General features: G+C 37.6%; 1 protein-coding gene and 1 non-coding gene across 2 annotated transcripts in view; one reads left to right on the top strand and one right to left on the bottom strand.

The window, feature by feature from the left end:
- Positions 1 to 20,241, bottom strand: part of Malrd1 (MAM and LDL receptor class A domain containing 1) — a 694,431-nt gene that overhangs the window by 661,608 nt on the left and 12,582 nt on the right. Inside the window, exon 2 of the mRNA XM_031373295.1 lies at positions 13,395 to 13,535. Coding sequence (XP_031229155.1) covers positions 13,395 to 13,535 — 141 coding nt within the window. The remainder of the gene's footprint in view (positions 1 to 13,394; positions 13,536 to 20,241) is intronic.
- Positions 7,815 to 7,946, top strand: LOC116092776. The gene has a single exon (XR_004119485.1). It is a non-coding gene; the product is annotated as a small nucleolar RNA SNORA17 (small nucleolar RNA).

Raw genomic sequence — 20,241 nt, 5'->3', positions numbered from 1 at the left:
TTAGGGTTACACCGAGGTATTTTATATTATTTGTAACTATTGTGAAGGGTGTTGTTTCCCTAATTTTGCAAGCTACTTTTAATAGGAGTTCAACTTCAACTCTAGCTTACCACCCAGCAGAGGTTGTGGAAGAGAAAAGTTATTAGGATATAGGGGAAGTGGACCTGTTTATCAATAGTTCTTTGGGAGTGAGCTCCATCTTCTTGGGCAGCAGTTCAATTCCATAGCAAACACCAAACATGACTTAGCAGCTGCAGACTGGTCTTCTAAGAAGGCAAACAATAGGCAAGAACCAGCAGCTACAGTCCAGTTCTTTCAGCCAACAAACACCGGGCAGCTGTAGTTCAATCCTGAAGAAACCACCTGGCTTGTCAACTGGCCTGAGGTGATGCCACAGAAGTGGCAAGTTATGACAAGAATCTTACAAGTAGTTCTTGGGTGAATTTCTCTCAATTATGTAAGGTGAACCAATACAGGTGTGTCTTTAGTGAAGAGTAGGGAGGCAGAGCAAACCAAACCAATGCTTAGTGTTTGTCTCCCCTGTCTGTGGGATCATATTTATTCTCCTTCATCAAGAATCCTTTCACATGTCTGCTATAACCAAACATCCTTTCACCTGTGTCTGTTTCAGAAAAACAGTCTTTCACGTGTTTGCTTTAGCAAGACATCCTTTCATCTGTGTACCCCAGCACACATGATTTGGCATAAATAACTTTCCAAAGAACTAGAAGTGTCCACTTCATGGTTCATTTGTTTTCTCTATGTTCATTTGTTTGTTTAGTTCTTTGTACTTTCTAAATGATAATCTTCAAGTCAAAAGAGAGAAATAAGGTCATCACACAGTAGTAAAAAGAAGGTTCATCAAGAAAATACAATCCAAAACATTTCTGCAGTTCATGATAGGGCTTTCACTGTTTTCAATGCCTATTTTTAATGATGGTTCTTACACATTTAAACCTCCCTTTTACCCCACCACCCACCAGAGGCAGTGGAAGAGGATAGGGAAAGTGGACTTGTTTAGAAATGGTTCATTGGAGCAACTCCCATCTGCATTTTCTGGAAACAGTTTAGTTCATAGGTCAGCAGTGGCAGCTCGATCTACTCAAAAACACTTCATGAATACATCAGTAGTCCAGTTCAGTAGAGTCAGGAGAGCAAACATGAATCAGAGGTGGTGGCACTACCCAACAGAGACAACCAGGCCTCAGCCTCAGCACAAGTCAGCAAAAGGGACCAATAAGAATGCCAGGAAAAGTTCTCATCTGTGCCTCTCTTAGCAAAGTAAAGATTAGCAAAGACAGAAGACAAGCAAGCATTAAGCTATGCAAACAAGCCAAACACAGCCTCCATCACTGTCCATCAAGCTCTATTTATACTCCCTCCAAACATCATCTCTTCTATTGGTCTTGCCTCAGCAGGTGTCTTGTCTTGGTATGTGCATCTGTTTCAGTTGACATTGCCAATCAGCCCAAGTCTGTAGAAGCAGCAAAAAAAAACTGTAGCATACCACCAGAAGTATTTTAATGCATTTTTCTCTATGGAGTTCTGAGAAATGAGGCTTAACCAAGCAATGTAAGGCAGACCAATACATGGGTGTTAGTGGAGATTCCTTCATCATGTGTCTTTTCATGTGCTTGATTTAGTACTACATGATTCATGATTCCTGTGGTTCCTTCAGTTCGTTCATAAGTCTGCCTTAATCTTTCACCTGTGTCTGCTTCTGGAAAACACCCCTTCACATATTTGCCCCAGCAAAACTCCATCCAACAGAACTGAATTTCCAAAGAACCCTTAAGCTTCCACTTCATCTCACATTCATGAAACAAATATTAAAATGCCCAAAAGGTCAGATAGGCCCTGGGACAATAATAGCAGCTCACTTCAATTCCCAAGTGCCATATTCAAAATAAAAGCTAACAAAATTCACAACGAAACTATACCATATATCAAATAAAGATGCAAACAAGATATGTAAACACTTAGAAGATATCAGGATGTCTCTGATCTTGCATTAGGGGAAAGGTATCTTAGTTATGCTATATAAATAAAAAAAACCAAAATATATACAAAAATAAAAATTCTAAGTAATAAAAGTAGAAATGTGAGTAGGTGGGTGAATGGATATATGTGTAAAAAAAATGATTGTATGCTGGTGGCTAGTAAGATTGCTCCACGGTTAAAGGCACTTGCCACTCAAACTTGGAGACAAAAGTTACTCTATGACCATCATGGGAACATGACAGCAAGTAAACAGGTACAACTGACCTGGAGCAGGAGCTTAGAGTTTACATATTTAGACAGCAACCATGATGGAGAAAGACACACACACACACACACACACACACACACACGGAGGGGTACAGGGAGGGAAAGAATTGGGAATGGAGTGGGCTCTTGAAATGTCAAAGCCAATCTCCAGTAACAGACACCCAACCAGACAACACCTCCTAATCCTTCCCAGACAATTCCACAAATTGAGAACAAAACACTCAAATATATGATCCTGTGGGGGCCATTCCCATTGAAGCCATGAAAGTTCCATCTTCCACAATAATCCCCCAGGCTGGAGAGGATGGGATGTGATAGAGATACTTACTTAGGATTGAGCACTGTGAAGTCTTTGTGTTAATCACCATCTATTGTAAATGAAGGCTTCTCTTACAAGGCTTGAGGGACTAATTAATCTATTAATCTATAGGTAAAATGCTATGTAATTAAGAGTTGTTTAAATAATATTTCCATTTATGTGAATAACAGTAGTAGGTTCTGCTTCAGGGTTTGACTAGCCACAGGTTCTTGAACCCAGTATTGATGCTTAATATGGATTTCATCTCCTGGATTCCAACTTAAATTCAAACAAAAAATGGCTGGTCACTCCCATTCTGCTCACACCACTATTACAACGGTGGGCATGTCTTGGTGGCCAATCATTATTGTAGTTCTCCAATTTCATAGCTGTGTATGACTGATGGGTACTTTTCTCTTCCAGCAGTATGGATAGAACCCTTCAGCACTATGAACTCTAGCCAGGGGAGATGAAACTTCCAGATCCCTATCAGTTTGATTTATCTGTGTCCCGTGACACAACTTTGTGCTACATCAGCAATATATTCTTACTGTCAAGTTCGAATAGATAACTAATAGAATTGGCCATGATCTAATGTGTAGTGGTTTATTGTATCTTACTTGTCAACAACCCCAAAAGAAGCAACCCATTTATGACACTCAACTTTTTATTTATTAGTCTCTGGTATCTAGTAAGGGCATTGTAACTACTCCATTTCTCCATTTAAATTATTATATATATATATATATATATATGTATATATATATATATGAAACATACGTGCATATATATATGAACGTCTATATATGCACATATTTGTATGTGTGTATATATATACATACACATATGTATATATATTTATATGAAGCCCCAACCCTCCCCCCCATTACCATTTCCCCCTTGTCCTATGATTTTTAAGTAGTATATACAAGCTATGGAAAGAAAGTAAGTGATAAACACTGATCCTTAACAGTGGACACTTAAAAAAATAATAAAAGCATTGGAAATCACGATAAAAATGTGGAACTTAAATGTGAAGAACTAAAGAAAGTCACAACAGTTTGCCACAAAATCAAGCTGCTAATTGGTGTCCAGATAGTCAAAAACACAAGACTTCAGCGTTCAAATGCAGATTTTATTTTATTTTTGTCTTACCAAGCAAAAGAAACTTTACAGATGTTAAAAGTTAATTATAAGAATGATGGATAATCAAGGGATTATAAAGCTTTCTCTCTGTGAATCCAGAAAATAGGAGGCATGTCTCTCAGACACTGTTAGGCCCCAGTTTTTATTGCTGATGTGAAATCTACTCTGTAGTCAAGACTTAACATAGCTCAAATTATCTCACCATTACCATGGGCTGCAAGTTGAGACACAGGATGACTTAGTTGAGTCTTTGCTTAGGAGTTCAAAATGCTGAAATTAAGGTGCTGGCTGTACATCTTTCTCATGGCTCTGGAGATGAATCTGCCTTTACGTTCAATCAGGTTGTTAACACATTTCTGTTCTATGTAGTTATAACGTGCAGTTCCCTGTTTCTTTGCTAACTACTGTGTAGTTCTTTTCTGAAGGCTATCCTATGCTTTCTTTTATGCTGTCTTCTATCTGTGTTTAGAGTCGTCTATGCATGCTTTTGGACTTGTAAGCCTTCTAACTTATCTCTTCTATTTTCTTATCTTTTTATGGCTCCTATGATTGCATTTAGCCCACTTCAGTGCTCCAGTGTAATCAATCTTCTGATTTTAAGGTCAGCTAATTGAAACACTTAGATACATCTACAAAGTTCTTGTCTGATTTAATAACTATGGCATAGAAATTTTGCAAAACTGGAAATTTTTAAAATTATGCTAACCAGAATCAGTAGATACTATTTGTTTCTCTTGTTTCCTATGCTATATTTCAGGTGTTGGCCAAAGCTGACAAATGCTAAACATAGTATAGATTACTGTTATGTTTTCTTGATGGGGTGTGGAAAATTTATGTGAGTATTTATAATTGTTCTCTGAGAACTCAGGCAGACAAATGACACCTGCTGAGTTCTTTCCACCAATCCAACTGGCAAAATTCCTCATCATAATTGACCAAATTTCATTACAATTCACCATTGGTTATTATTCAAATGTAAACCTTTTAAATCTTCTATTATATTCACTACAATATACAGTTACTAAGTTTATATATTTCCACTGAGCATGAATGTTTTTCACTTATGGCTCAATTTGAATAAATGTATAAGTAAATAAGCCATTAATACATAAAGATAAAATTCCTACTAAAACCAAATGAGTTACACTAAGATATATTTCTATATTTTAATAAAGAATCAGAGCATGTATCATTTTTAGCAATCAAATTAAGTTATACTTTAAGTTATTTGACTGCTTGACTACTAAGGTTATATGGTGACATTAGACTGATGCTATATCCATTGTTTATGTATCTAAACTGTCATCTCTAATACTCTCATTGACATATATATCAATTTGAAATAAAATAAATAGAAAAATAAATAGAAAAATAAATGATATTCTGTTATCTGATACTGCATAGCTGTCAAGTTTGTTTGGGAACTATGAAAATCCTATGTAGTTTACTCTTTTCAACTGCATGAGATTATACAATGTGCCAATGCATATATCATTAGCTTGCCAATCAGAGTTTATGGTAGAAATTTAAGCTTTTCCCTGAGGCAGAGGAATTATTCAATTCCAAATATCCATGCCTTTGAGATACTATGATGTTCCTTAGCTACCACCGTATCTCCTTTACTCACTACTCCTTGTTAGATATGTCATACATGAGACCCTTAAACTGTGAAAGTTCCAAAAGAGAAAATGAGAGAAACAGTTGCATTGAGAAAATCAGTAACATTCAGGTGACATCAGACACGACATCCTTAACATACATGCAGACACACATACATAAATACACACATACATATATCTTTATATATTAGCATTGTGTATATTTGGATAAGTGCATTCATGCTATGCTACGTATGTGGCAGGCCCAGGTTATCACTCAGTTCCTGCCTTCCATGTGAGGTGTGAAGATCCAATTCAGGCTTTCAGGTGTGCATAATGAGTGCTTTTACCCACTGAGCCATCCCACTGGCCTCACTACCTAAATTCTTAAGTGTTTAGTGAAACAGAATCATGTTCAGAACTTCTGTGCTAGTTAGAACTATTTCCACAGTACAGAGCAGACTAATTGGGACACAGATAATATAGTTCCAAAAGCAGAACCCTTAAACAAAAAGCAAGCAGATTCTTAGAACAGATGAATCATTTATTCAAACTTTCTTTGGGTAAAAACAATATAAATGCTACTAACTGATATCTGCTAAGCACATATATGTACAAGCAGACTTTATCTTTGTGCCATTGTGAGTTTTTAAATGTATATATGTATACAGAATAAGTTATTCAATAGAATTTTTTAGTGTTGTCTCATGAGCACAATCTAAGGTTTCTTTTTATGTCAGTAGATGAAAAGTTCACTGGGGAAGAGAACTATGCTCTTTTCCACTGTATCATTGGGCCCTAGGGCATTATTATCATAATAGAGATGCTCAATAAAGAGCTTTTGGAATAATATGGAAACTAATAAATCAATATTTATTTTCCTGATTTCAGTATAAACAGCTATTCAAACCATAGAGCCTCAAAAGTGTGATTTATATAGTGATCATGAGGTATTCCCCACATTCTGCAATGGATGCTTCATGATAAATAATCCACCTCACTATTTCTATCATGCACCCTGCCTAGTCTTTAACATGATATGTGTTTTCATACCCTGGAAGAAAAGCAGCATGAAGCAGACAGGGAGGTGCTGGGGAACACTAAAATGAAAGCACAGAGATAAACAAAAGGGTTAAACTAGGGGACAAAATTTATACTTAGTCCTGTTGTAGGTTGCTAGGCCATGTTCAGTTGATATCCCTTGTAAGCCTGCTCTTTTCTGAGGGGAAATGGAGGAGAGGTGGATCTGGGGAAATAAGGATGTGGTTGGGGATACTGATAAAAGTGGAAGAAGGGAAATTTGTGTGGTAGAGATGAAAGAAAAAACTTTTTAAAGGACATAAGAAAATTACAAAGAAAAGTAAATTAAATCTGAAAGTATAATTCTTTATTAAGGAGTAGAAACACCAAGAAACACTGAGAGCAAATGAAATTCCTTCAGATGCCAGCATAAGGGTTGGATGCAACTTCAGGTAATTTTTGTCCTAGTGTTCTAATAGAAGATGGCTGGCTGAAAACTGAGAAGGAACATTCAGAAAACTATGTCAACACTAAGAAAGAATTCTAGGAAGAAAGCAAGAATAAGGATATCTCATGGTCTATGAAGAACAATTGAGAGCTAGAAATCTAGAAATGAGTACTTAGAAAAAAAAAGATGCCTTAAGGGAAGATATAGGTAAAATGAAATTAGAGGTGTAGAATAGCAGGAGTAGAAAGGAAGAAATTATGAGGAACATGGAATTTCCAGGGAAATCACATGGTGGAGGAAAGGATAACCCAAGGGAAGAGTTCATGAAAAAGACACACAGTCTACTATCTCACAACACAATGAAAACATAATGGAAGAAAGTAGATACAAATGATATAAATAATGTCTGGGGAATACCAGAGGTGAAAATATTAAGTATGGATGAGAGGTGGGGAATGAAGGAGGAGGAGACAGTTGGTGGGTTAGACAGTTGGTGGGCAGAAGACATATGGAAACCCACTAACTAATAAGAAAATTCAGTATATAACTTTTTAAAAATCCATTTTCTAGTTGTGCTTTGTACAGGTAGACAATGTGGCTCTCAGAAGACATGAGCTATGAAATACAAATTACAGTGCAAAGTGTGGAATTTTATCAGGCAGGGTGGCCCTAGAAGCACCCAAAATAACATATGCTATTGCAATTGCTTGCCATAACTGGATGGTCAGACTCCAAAATTGAAGACGCCCCATACTTTTATTATAGGAGAGAGAGAAATCAACTGCAAACCACCTAGGATACTTCCTCACTACTAAATAGCTTTCATACTATTGGGAACTGCTATGTAAAATATAGGCAGAATAAAATCATCAATAATTTCACCCAGCACTGGACCCTACATGCTATAATAACAGCCTGCAGGCCAAGATGTGTTTACTATTGCAACAGTGGCATGAATGTTTTTGGGCAAGGAGCCACTTTACTTTCTGATTAGATCTGAGGCATATTCTATAAGTCCATGTAAATGGAAATAACTCCTGCCCCTAGAGGAGTTATAAGTGTGGCTGCTGTGTCACATGTGCATTAGCAGGTGGCATAAAGGAGATAGGCTACGTAGATGCTCAATGTTATTACCTATAAGTATCTGATTGATTAGAAGCCTAACATTCTGTAAAAAAGCAAGCCTGAGATAGCCACCAACCTGATGCCAGGTGGGCCCAGATGGGCTCCAGAATATGAGCACACCAGAGACTAGAGGAACTCTGCTTAGGACTGAGGGTCATGGGACGTGGTGATCCTGAGATAGGCAACCTTCACAAGAGGCCACTCTGGCAGTATAAGGGAGAAACGAGCCATGGCAAGCAGCAGACTGGCACTACAGGGCCTGGACAGGAAGCTAAACTGAGATGCCCACCAGTCTGGTACCACACAGGCCCTGGGGTACAGAACATGCCTGATATGACCCCTGTCCTGTGACAAAATACAGAAGAGGGGCATAACACTCCTGAGATAACTGCAGGTGCTCAGGGAACACTAAGATCAGGCAAGTAAGCAGTAGAGAAATGGAGGATAGAAAGAAATGGAACGATGTGAGCACAATGAAGAGAGATGGCACTGGAGACTTTAGGGTAGTGAGGAAGAGCTTGATATGAGTCATCTGTAATGTCACCTGGGACCATGGTGAGGTCCTGTTGTGTACTACCATCAAAGGCTAGGCAGACATTCCTAGTCCACACTGCTGAGCAGGAGCATGTTGATATCTCAGGGCTGTGTAGACCTGGCCCCAACCCTCACCTGGGCATCAAGGGAGAGCTCTCTTTGGAAGCATGAGAATAAATGAATGAAAATATTAGAAATATAAAGTAATGTTGCTAGCCTCTACATTTTAGATTTATAGTAGATTATGTATTTTATATACTCCTCCATTGCTGGGTTATTGCAAACTGGTACTTCGGAAATCAATGTGGAAGTTGCTCACAAAACTGGAAATAGATCTACTTGAAGACCCAGAAATACCACTCTTGGGAATATACCCAAGAGATGCCCCACCATGCCACAGGGGCATGTGTTCCACTATGCTCATAGAGGCCTTGTTTGTGATAGCCAGATGCTGGAAACAACCCAGATGTACCATGACTGAAGAGTGGATACAGAAAATGTGGTTCATTTACACAATGGGATACTACTCAGCTTTTAAGATTGTATGGGCATCCTGAGTTTTGCAGGCAAATGGATGGAACTCGAAAATATTGTCCTGAGCAAAGTAACTCATGCATGGTATGTACTCACTAGTAAGGGGACATAAGCAAAAAAAAAAAAAAAAAAAAAAAAAAAAAAAAAAAAAAAAAAGTGCCAAATACCCAAGATATAGTCCACAGAACTCAAAAAGGTCAACAAACTGAAGATCCCAGGTGAGGATGCTTCAGTTCCAAGTGAAAAGGAGAAGAAAGCAACCACAAGGGGGGTAGGGAGGGATCGAGAGGGAAAGGGGATTGGGGCATGGAGAGGAGAACATGATTGGGTATTGAGTGAGGGGAAAGAACTGAAATCCCTGAGGGCCTGCAGAAAGAATGAAAACATGCAACCTTGGGAAGTAGGAGGTTGGAGGGACCCTCCAGAATGTACCAGAGACATGGGAGGTGAGAGAATCTCAGGACTCAGAGTCCTTAGATGAAATGTCCTACATTGGGGACGGGGAACTTGTAGTCTACCTCCAGCAGAAAGGCAGGGTATCAAGTGAGGGATATGGTTGCCATCCCACAGTCAAAACTCTGACCCATAATTGTTCCCGTCTGAAAGAACTTCAGGGATGGAAATGGAGAGGGGCCTGGGGAAAAGAAGGTCCAGTAGTAGGCCCAAAGTGGAATCCAGCTCAATGGGAGATCTTAAGACCTGACACTATTATAGAGACTATGGAACACTCACAAAAAGGGACTTAGCATGGCTGCTCTCCAAAAGACCCAACAAGCAGCTGAAAGAGTCAGATGCAAATATTTGCACCGAACCAATGACAGAAGCTGCTGACCCCTGTGGTTAAAATAGGGGAAAGTTGGAAGAAGCTGAGGAGGAGGGGGACCTGTAGGAGGACCAGCAGTCTCAATTATCCTAGAGCCCTGAGATCTCTCAGACACTGTATCACCAACCAGGCAGCATACACCAGCTGATATGAGGCCCCCAACACATTTACAATAGAGGGCTGCCTGGTCTGGACTAAGTCAGAGAAGATACACCTAACCCTCAAGAGACTGTAGGCCCCAGGGTGTTTAGAGGTCTGGTGGGGTGGGAGTAAGGACATCCTCATGGAGATAGGGGTGTGGGGAGGAGGTATGGGATGTGGAACAATAGAAGAATGGACCAGGAGGGGAATAAAATCTGGAGTTTAAAATTAAAAAAAAAATCCAATAAAAAATATATAAAGATTTCTTTTAAAAATTTTATGTGTCTATGTTTATCTGAGTATGCACCCTTGTACATTGCATGTGAAAAGCAGAATAGGGATCAGATCCCTGGGGCTAAAATAATAGGTGATAGTGAGCTGATGGGAATGCATGCAAAGACAGCCATCAGGCCATCTGCAAAAGCAACAAGGACTCTTAACTGCAGAACCATCTCTCCAGGCCCTGGAGTCTACCTCTAAAATGCCTCTATACACAATGCATTAACAACTATCCCAATTCCTTAATCCGTGGAAACTCTCTTGAACTTTTTATTTTTGAGATTATAATAGAATTATTTCAATTCCCCTTTTCTTTCCTCCCTCCAAATGGCCTATATACCTTTCCTTTAAATTCATGGCTTTTTTCCTGTTAATTGTTGCTACATCTGTATGTGTGTATACATATGTATTTCTAAATAAAGCTTAGTCTATATAATGTTACATGTATGTATGTTTTCAGGGATTATCACTTGGTATTGGGTGGTCAGTTGATGAGCTCTTCCTTGGGAAAGACCATTTATCCCACTAGCTGCATTCCTAAGTTGTGTGTAGTTCCCTGTGTAGGGTAGAGGCCCTGTGGGCTTTTCTTGTCCACTTTGGAATGCCTATTGGTTTTGTACTTGTTCAGATTATGCATAGGCACTTACATTGGTGACACTTTATATGCATAGGTTCTGACATTTCTAGAACATGAGGTCTCACAGCAAACTCCTTGATCCTCTAACTCTTAGTAAAGAAAAAGAATATGCTTATTCTTTTTAAAAGTCATATTATCATTTCAAAGATGTATTTGAATTTCTGATAGTGATACTACTTTACTTTATATAGTACTTTATATAATGCAGTATGCTTTTAAAAATAAATACTACACTTCCATCTCTGCTCCTGAACCTTACTGGATTTCAAATTCTGGCTAGAGTGATATTTTAATACCCTGATAGATTTTCAGGCTTAATTTTAAAAACTCAAGACACTGAATACATGATAAAAATCTTATTTTGAAGTACTGGCGAGTTATTTCAAGAGTAAGTTAATCAAAAATGTCATTAATACTTATGAACCAAGGATTTCAAATGGAGTCAAGATTCTAAAACTCTTTTTAATAAATATTTTTTAGGAGTTAATATCTAAAGTTAGAACAGTTCTTTTCTTAAAATTACTGCTAGAGATTATTCACAACTTAATATTAATTGTATTTATAAACAATTCACAAATACTATTAGGATCATCAGTCCATAATGCCAGGGGATAACTATCCTCTTTTGCCTGGGTCTCTCCCACCCCCGCTGCCGCTGATTTAAACTCATATGATGTATTTGAAAGGATCATTTGGAGGTAAACTGTCCAATTTTATCTCTGCATTAGACTATAAAAACCTAACACTGGGGGATAGGGGAACACAAAAAGAAGTATTGTGTTTGTTTGTTTGTTTTTTAAGAGAGAAAGAGCAGCAGAAGTTTAGAGCTTTTCAGGTTACCTAGCTCAAGATATGCAGTGGGTAAGTCTGAGAGTAAATAATATGCACTTTAGAGAAAGAGGAGCCACTATGTGTGTGAATAAAGCTGGGAGGAACAAATGCACACATGAAAGAATCCCTGAGAACAATGAAGAGTGAGGGAAAAGCACCAAATAAATAATTTTTAAGACATTGCAATAAATAAAATCTCAGCAGCCAAGTCAGTCAGTATCAATGTCTGCCATGACTCAACCCATAATAACCTCATGGTATTGTAGGAGGAGTAGTTGGTCCTATTTGTGAAACTGGTTCGTTGTTCCAATAAAGTTAGTTTGTCCCTAACAATTATTAACAATTCTAAACAAAAGTATTTTTTCTTTGTAGTCAAAAATATGAAATTGTATCTTGCTAATAACATTAACATCATTTAGAAATGGGTAGTGTTTTTGAGTACTTGTCTATGATAAACTTTAAACAAAAATGTGTCACTTAGCTCTTAAGTCCATCCTACCCTTAAATTAATTCTGTGAACTTAGTGTCATTATTTCGGCTCTTGAAGTTCAGAAAACTAGGATACAACAATAAGACACTGATGATAATCCACAAATCTGATATTTATGTTTATGTAAACCTTAAGTATTTGCTTAGCTTAAATGATCTCCATGTAAATATTTATATCTGGATATTTCATTGTATTTATTAAAAAAACTATCACCTATTACTTTTTAAAGGAAAGTTTTGTTTACACAAGACAATGTGTTAACTTTTTTCATGTTATGTGGAAACAAACTAGTTGAAGGCATGTATGGAATTCAATTTTGCCAATTCTAAGTTAAGGTAATCACTTAATTATTTAACGTAATGTAAATTAAACACACAACATTGAATGAATGAAGTTCTTTAAGTAATGAATAAATGGAAGTCCAGCCCTAGTGATATCCAAAAAGCTAGGAAGCAGTTCATGGATCTTTCTAGTAATTCTAATTAGGCAAGAGCTACTTAACAGAGCTGAAATTTGTCCCACCAAAAGTCAAAACATTCAACTATCTAATCTGTGTATGATTGACATATTCAGATTTATAATTTCCCTAAAGTGTCCAAAGAGCTTTTATCAACACATATGTTAGCAAAATAGACATGTTGTGGTACCAGGAATTCAGGCATGAAAAATTTTGTGCTACATTTAGAATCAGAAGTATTTTAAGGGACTAAATAATACATACATTTCATGTAAAAATATCAATAAAGATGTCTCTGATTAATTACATGGGGCAAAATAAGGGTTAGACTAATATAAAAATAAAGCTTAAAGGGAAACTAGTATGTTCAAGAATAATAATGGAAATGAGTATGAGTGTTTCAGAAAAAGTTAAAAGTATAACTGCTATATTTATGTAGGTATGCTATATTAGTCAGGGATGTACTAAAAGGAAAAGATTCCTAAATATCTACTTACTGAAGCCTGATCAACCATAGGTAGGCTATAAAATGGGCATGAGCACCCAGAAATAGGTGAATTAATTTTAAAATGTGGTATATATGCACAGTAGAATTTTATTTAGCCATAAAGTAGAAAATCATTCCATATTCAGGAACATTGGGTAGAATTGGAGATATCATGTTAAGTGAAATAAACATGGATAACTTGACATAATGATGGTGTAGAGTATGAAATTTATTGTGAAATATATTGCATAACTGAAAAAGAAGTTCAAAGCATTTACCAGATATGTTGCGATTGTGATCCCAAAATGGAGGTGAAGCACTAATCATACCACTTCTTCTTGTCCAACCAGGTAGTAGGGTCTGGTCTTCCATCATGCTGCAAAGCCCATCCTCAAAGTTGCATCTCCCGTAACTCCAGCCTAAGGAGCAATAGATAAAATAACGTTTTACATCTTCCTTTCTCCTTGAGTTAAATAATACAGCAGATTTAGAATAAGAAAGGCTAACAGAAAAGGACTCTTGTTTTACTGTTCTAACTCTACTACTGCAAATCATTTTGCACATGACATTCTAATAAATGACCAACACACAACACTCTATGATCTCAAAGGGAAACAATATCTCACTGAGCCAGGGAACTTGGGGTATTCTGTGAATTTGAGTTCCGATTAACTGAGTGACTTGATAAAATCCTTCAACCACAGAAAGTTTTACCTTCTCTCATAAGATTAGAATGCCAACAGCTCTGTACATCTTCTAGGCAGGAAACATTTTGGGTCAAAGGTTTTGTGGGTAGGTTTCTGTCCTTATCCTTCCACTGGAGTCTTGCCTGGTTTAGGTAGTGGCTACTTCAGGATCCATATCCCCCACTGCTAGGAGTTTCAGCTAGAGTCACCCAATAGACCCTTGGGGGCCTCTCCCATCTCAAGTCTCTGGCATGTCCTAGAGATTGCCCCCACCTGCGGCTTTCCCATCTCTCTCCCCTACTCTTCCTACATATATGATTTCTACCCTCCCATCTTGTCCCATTCCCTCTTCCACTCAGTTCCTTCGTTCCATCGACTTCTGTTATCTATTTTGTTCCCTGTTCTGAGAAAGATTCTACCATCCTCCCTTGGGTCCTCCCTATTATTTGGCTGCTTTGTGTAGGGAGGTTGGGGAGGGGAATAAGGGGTTACAGCCTGAGAGGGGCTTCCCCTTTTCAAAAGAGAAGGGGAAGGTGGAATGGGAAGAAACATGAGGGAGGAGATAGAGGGCTAGTATTGGGTTATAAGGTAAAAAAATAATTAAAAATAAATCTAGAATATAGTAAAGCAAAATATTATCAACAGCTTACCTTGTGTCCCTCAAATCCTGTGAGGCTCTAGTAACATTATACACACAATGATATTTTACAACTTGGGGTACCATGAAACATAAGGGTTACTATGACATTTACATCTTTCTCTGAGTATTGATTTGTCTGCCACCTGGTGAGAGCAAAATTTCAGGATTCAAAAGAGCAATCATACAGCCTTCATGACTGAAAATCAACTGTCTATGTATCTTTGGAACTAAGTATATAGCTTCTTGGCTGAATCCCAGCATTTGGGTAAACATTCATGCTTTTATCATAGCAGAGGCCCTTCTGGGCCCCTTCACATCCACATACAATGGACTGAAGAAACTTGGGAGAAACAGAAGGATGTGAAGGTGTGTGTGTGTGTGTCCTAAAAATGTGTAGACCACTATTCTTTATTTTACTATGCAATGTCAGGAAATGTCATGTCCTAAGAGTTAAAGTTCTCAAATGCAAATGGCCCCTTCCCAGGTTGTAAGCTTCACAGTGATGCCTGTCTTTAAACTAGTACCTTCAAACAGCATTTACTGGGTTACAGGCCTTCACAGTACCAGACTTCAAACAGCGTTTACTGGGTTACAGGCCTTCACAGTACCAGACTTCAAACAGTGTTTACTGGGTTACAGGCCTTCACAGTACCAGAGACTGCTCTTTGCTGAGCACCATTCGTCTCTCATTGCATTAGCACAGAGTGAATACATATGCTTGAAGGTTTTCAGGTAATGCCTAACACTCAGTGACAAGATAACGTAATTTCCATAATTTTCACTTAGTCACTTTCAGAGGTTCTGAACCACTAGCAAGAGTCTTCAGGGTTTTACACTGGTCATTCCTCCCACAAGAGTTCATTTCCCCCCATTTTAAAGAAGAGGAATCTGAGGGGACGTCTCCTCAGATGTTAAGTGACGTTGATAAATTAGGACAGCTATTAAGTGATGGGTCAAGACTGGAATGCAGTCTTGTTACTTTCAGTTCCTAAAGCCCTACTCTGAGGTCTAGTTAGTGTACTTCCCATCCCATTTTTGTTAAAGTGACAGAATAAAAGATCACTAATTCTAGCCAACCTCAGGGAACCACCCTTTTGTAGACACTTGACATTATTCTAACCCTAAGCAAAAAAAAAATGTATTAGTCTGTGAGTTATGCAAAGTTAAACTAACAAGGTTATAAGCCCTTTGAAATATTTGAGATGTCTGGTTGTACAAACACTGAACTAAATTATGCCATCATTTGTATAAATGCACAGGGAAGGACTGAGGGCTAATTGAAGTAGTCACATTATGGATGAACAGCAGACTATAATATAACCATGAATATATATAAATATAGTTAATGAAACTATGTGCTAGGATATTCACAGAACTATGCAATCACCTAAAAGTACACTTCTGACAACATACCCTTGTCATTAAGCAGGACAGAATTGTGTGCTATCTACTCGACTCTGCATGTATTTGCATGAATCTGTATCCATTTTTCAAATTTTATTTTGGTTTCCAACAATTTTTACAATGATTCATAATTAAAAACTTCTTTAATGTCCATATTTCAGCACTCATGTGTACAAATGTGCACACATTCTCACAGAGGTGACAAACATTGGTTTAATACCAAGAGATTACCTTCAATGCAATTGCTGAGTTAATGTTCTATTTGCAAAGTTCTTTGTTCTTTTTCATATGGAGGTAATGATGATTTCTGGGAATGCTAAAACTAGAGAAAAATAGCTAAATAAAACATCTTTTGCCTCTGAATAGTCTCAACGGGGGTTCTTTTGTTATAAAATGAATCTAATCAGCACGTATTTTCAACTAATTTTGTTTGAAAAAGCAATCATGAGATACTGGATTATTCAAAGGCATCCAAATTTTTCTCAAGTATTCATTTTCTCACCAGTATAGAATTGCACATTTTAAACCACTTTTTGTAAATTTCATAAAATTGTAGCTATTTTGTTTTCTAATTCAATATGTGACTTGGCATTCAAATCTGAAAGTACTTGCTATAATAAAAGCTGCCAGAATGTAGCCTGCTGCCAGTACAGTTACCAATGCATTGTGTGGATTTAATCACACTTTCACAGTGTAGTGAATAATGAAGTATGAGGCATTTGCTAGAATTCTTGTGTGTTCTTTTCAACTTATGAAACACATCTTTTTGCTTTTAATTTTATAACCAGGCCTGAACTCTAAAAGAGGGGAAATGCTTCTATATTGTGTTGTGGAAGGTTTCCCAGAAACTCTAATTATCTTGTGGTATCTATGATACCATACCTAACCATTAATTTCTGAAGATCTCTCATAGAGTGAATCTTTTACAACATAAGAAAAATATATCAAATTATCAAAGCTGACTTCAGTCACATTTCTGAGAAAATGGGAAGGAATTAATTGTTAATTGTGATAAACATGAGGGGAGTCGGAAAACTTAGAACTCAATTTGAATTCAGGAAAAGATAGATCTGGATAAATTATTAAAATATAATGTCCTTGGTTGGGGCACAGTATAAGAAAGAGAGAGATAAGATAGCAACATCAAAAACAAATCACACCTCAGAATTTTCCTAGACTCAAGTCAGCACAGCCACAGTTCTCTCTTTCTAAAAATTCTAGGAAACATAATCATCATCTTCAATGAGTTTATATTGTGGAAAATGTGGATTACATAAAATTTATCATTTTAAGCACATGAGTTTATGCTGTTTATTTTTTTATCTTGTTATTGAACTAACTTTGACATGCTAGAATATTTTTTATATCACCATACTGAGATTTTAGACTCATCAAACTACCAGTCCCCACACCCATGTATGTTGTAAAGTGCCTGTATGTTTTTAAAACCAACCTACATCAATTTGTCATCCTCACTTCTAATATACTTTAACAGAAACATCTTATAGTTCATGCAATTTATACATAACAATTCTGAAATTATTTGAGAGAAAAATAAGGCACATTTAAAGAAAATTGACTTGGATTTTATGGGACTTAACAGGCAGTCCTAGAAGACAAATTTGTGCACATATTATAACAGCTACAATGAGTGGGTAATTTTGTTTAGAAAATTTTCTATGGTTTATAATATCCTCTGAAGTTTACTGATATATTAACTTTAAATAGCATTCTAATATACAGAGCTATTTATGTTTAAAAGAGAATATGGGTCAGAACTCAAGTTTAGTTTTCATGTTGTCATTAAGTGTTTATATATCCAGCTTTCAGAACTTAGATCCTACTTCCTTCACATTATTAGGAGCCTAGTGATCATTGGGATAATTCCTCTATGACAATAACTTTAAAAGTATTATCGTCCTTCCAGCCTGCACTAGTTTACCTTCGGCAAAAACTTGGCAGTCAGTCCCACAGCCTCCAGGGGAGGCTCCACTTCCAGGGGCCAAATTTCCCAATCAATTCTCCAGAGAATCAAATAACCCTATTTAAAAATAGAGTACAGGGATAAACAAAGAATTTTCAACTGAGGAATATCAAATGGCCAAGAAGCACCTAAAGAAATGTTCAACATCATCAGGGAAATACAAATCAAAATAACCCTGAGATTCCACTTCACACCAGTTAGAATGGCTAAAATCAAAAACTCAGGGGACAGCGGATGCTGTCAAGGATGTGAAGAAAGAGGAACACTCCTCCATTGCTGTTGGGAATGCAAGCTGGTACAACCACTCTGAAAATTAGTTTGGCAGTTCCTCAGAAAATTGGACATAGTATTACCCATCTATACCACTCCTGGGCATATACCAAGAAGATGCTCCAACATGTAATAAAGACATATACTCCACTGTGTTCATAGTAGCCTTACTTATAATAGCCAGGAGCTGGAAAGAACCCAGATGTCCTTCGGCAGAGGAATGGATACAGAAAATGTGGTATATTTACACAATGGAGTACTACTTAGCTATTAAAAATGATGAATTCATGAAATTCTTAGGCAAACAGATAGAATTAGAAAATATCATCCTGAGTGAGGTAAACTAATCACAAAAGAACACACATGGTACCCCATTTTTAATAGGGTTATTTGGTTCTCTGGAGTCTAACTTCTTGAGTTCTTTGTATATATTGGATATTAGCCCTCTATAGATATAGGATTGCTAAAGATCTTTTCCCAATTTGTTGGTTGCCATTTTGTCCTATTGACAGTGTTTTTTTGCCTTACAGAAGCTTTGCAGTTTTATGAGGTCCTTTTTGTCAATTCTTGATCTTAGACCATAAGCTATTGGTCTTCTGTTCAGGAAAATTTCCCCTGTGGCTATGTGCTTGAGGCTCTTCCCCCTTTCTTTTCTATTGGTTTGAGTGTATCTGGTATTATGTGGAGGTCCTTGATCCACTTGGACTTGAGCTTTGTAGAAAGAGATAGGAATGGATTGATTTGCCTTCTTCTACATACAAGCTGCCAGTTGAACTAGCACCATTCGTTGAAAAGGCTATATGCATAGCAGAGGATGGCCATGTCAGTCATCAATGGGAGGAGAGGCCCTTGGTCCTGTGAAGGTTCTATGCCCCAGTGTAGGGGAATGCCAGGGCCAGTAAGCAGGAGAGGGTGGGGTGGTGAGCAGGGGGCGGGGAGAGGGAACAGGGGTTTGTTTTTGTTTTTATTTTATTTACTTATTTATTTATTTTTTGGAGGGGAACCTGGGAAAGGAGATATTGTATGACATGTAAATAAAGAAAACATCTAATTAAAAAAAGGGAAAACACATAGTATGCACTCACTGATAAGTGGATATTAGCCCAAAAGCTCCAAATAACCAGAATACAATTCACAGATCATAAGAAGCTCAATAAGAATGAAGACAAAAGTGTGTGTACTTCAGTCTTTCTTAGAAAGAGAATAAAATACTCACAAAGCAAATATGCAGATAAAATGTAGAGCAGAGCCTGAAGGAAAGGCCACCCTGAGACTGCCCCACCTGGGGATTCATCCCATATATGGTTACCATACACAGACACTATTGTGGATGCCAAAAAGTGCATGCTGTATGTACATGGCTGTCTCCTGAGAGGCCCTGCCAGAGCCTTACAAATAGAGAGGTAGATGTTCACATTCAACCACTGGACTGAATGAGGGGTCCCAATAGAGGAGTTAGAGAAAGTACTGAAGGAGTTGAAGGAGTTTGCAACCCATAGGAAGAACAACAATATCAACCAACCAGAGCCCCCAGAGCTCCCAGGGACTAAACCGCCAACAAAGGAGTACACATGGCTCCAGCTGCATATGTAGCAGAGGATGGCCTTGTCATGCATCAATGGGAGGAGAGGTCTTTGGCCCTATGAAGGCTTGATAGATGCCCCAGTATAGGGGAATTGAAGGCAGGGAAGTGGGACTGGGTGCGCAGGTGGAGAAACATCCTCAAGGAAGCAAGGGAAGGGAGGATATGATAGGGTGTTTCCGGGAGGGAGGGAAACCAGGAAAGGGGACAACATTTGAAATGTAAATAAAGAAAATATCCAATAAAAAAGTATTCTCATATTAATTCTGAGTGGAATTGTTGATTTGGTTACATGAAATTATTTTTTAAAGCTTGAATAACATATAGTCAAATACTAAGTGAATTTTAAGAATTTTCTATGGATATTTTAAATATTTTTAGAGAAGCTCTATGAATCTAAAAACTACAACACTCTGTCATGCAGTGGTGGTCCACACCGTTAATCCCAGCACTCAGGAGGCATAAGTAGGCAAATTGCTGTCATTTTTAGGCCAGTCTGGTCTACAAAGTAAGTTCTAGGATAGCTAGGGCTATTACACAGAGACACTTTGTCTCAAAA

The sequence above is a fragment of the Mastomys coucha genome, unplaced genomic scaffold (assembly GCF_008632895.1).
Source record: "Mastomys coucha isolate ucsf_1 unplaced genomic scaffold, UCSF_Mcou_1 pScaffold15, whole genome shotgun sequence".
NCBI classification, from domain to species: domain Eukaryota; kingdom Metazoa; phylum Chordata; class Mammalia; order Rodentia; family Muridae; genus Mastomys; species Mastomys coucha.
Note: the sequence above shows the minus strand (reverse complement) of the source record. Positions and strands in the feature narration are given on the sequence as shown.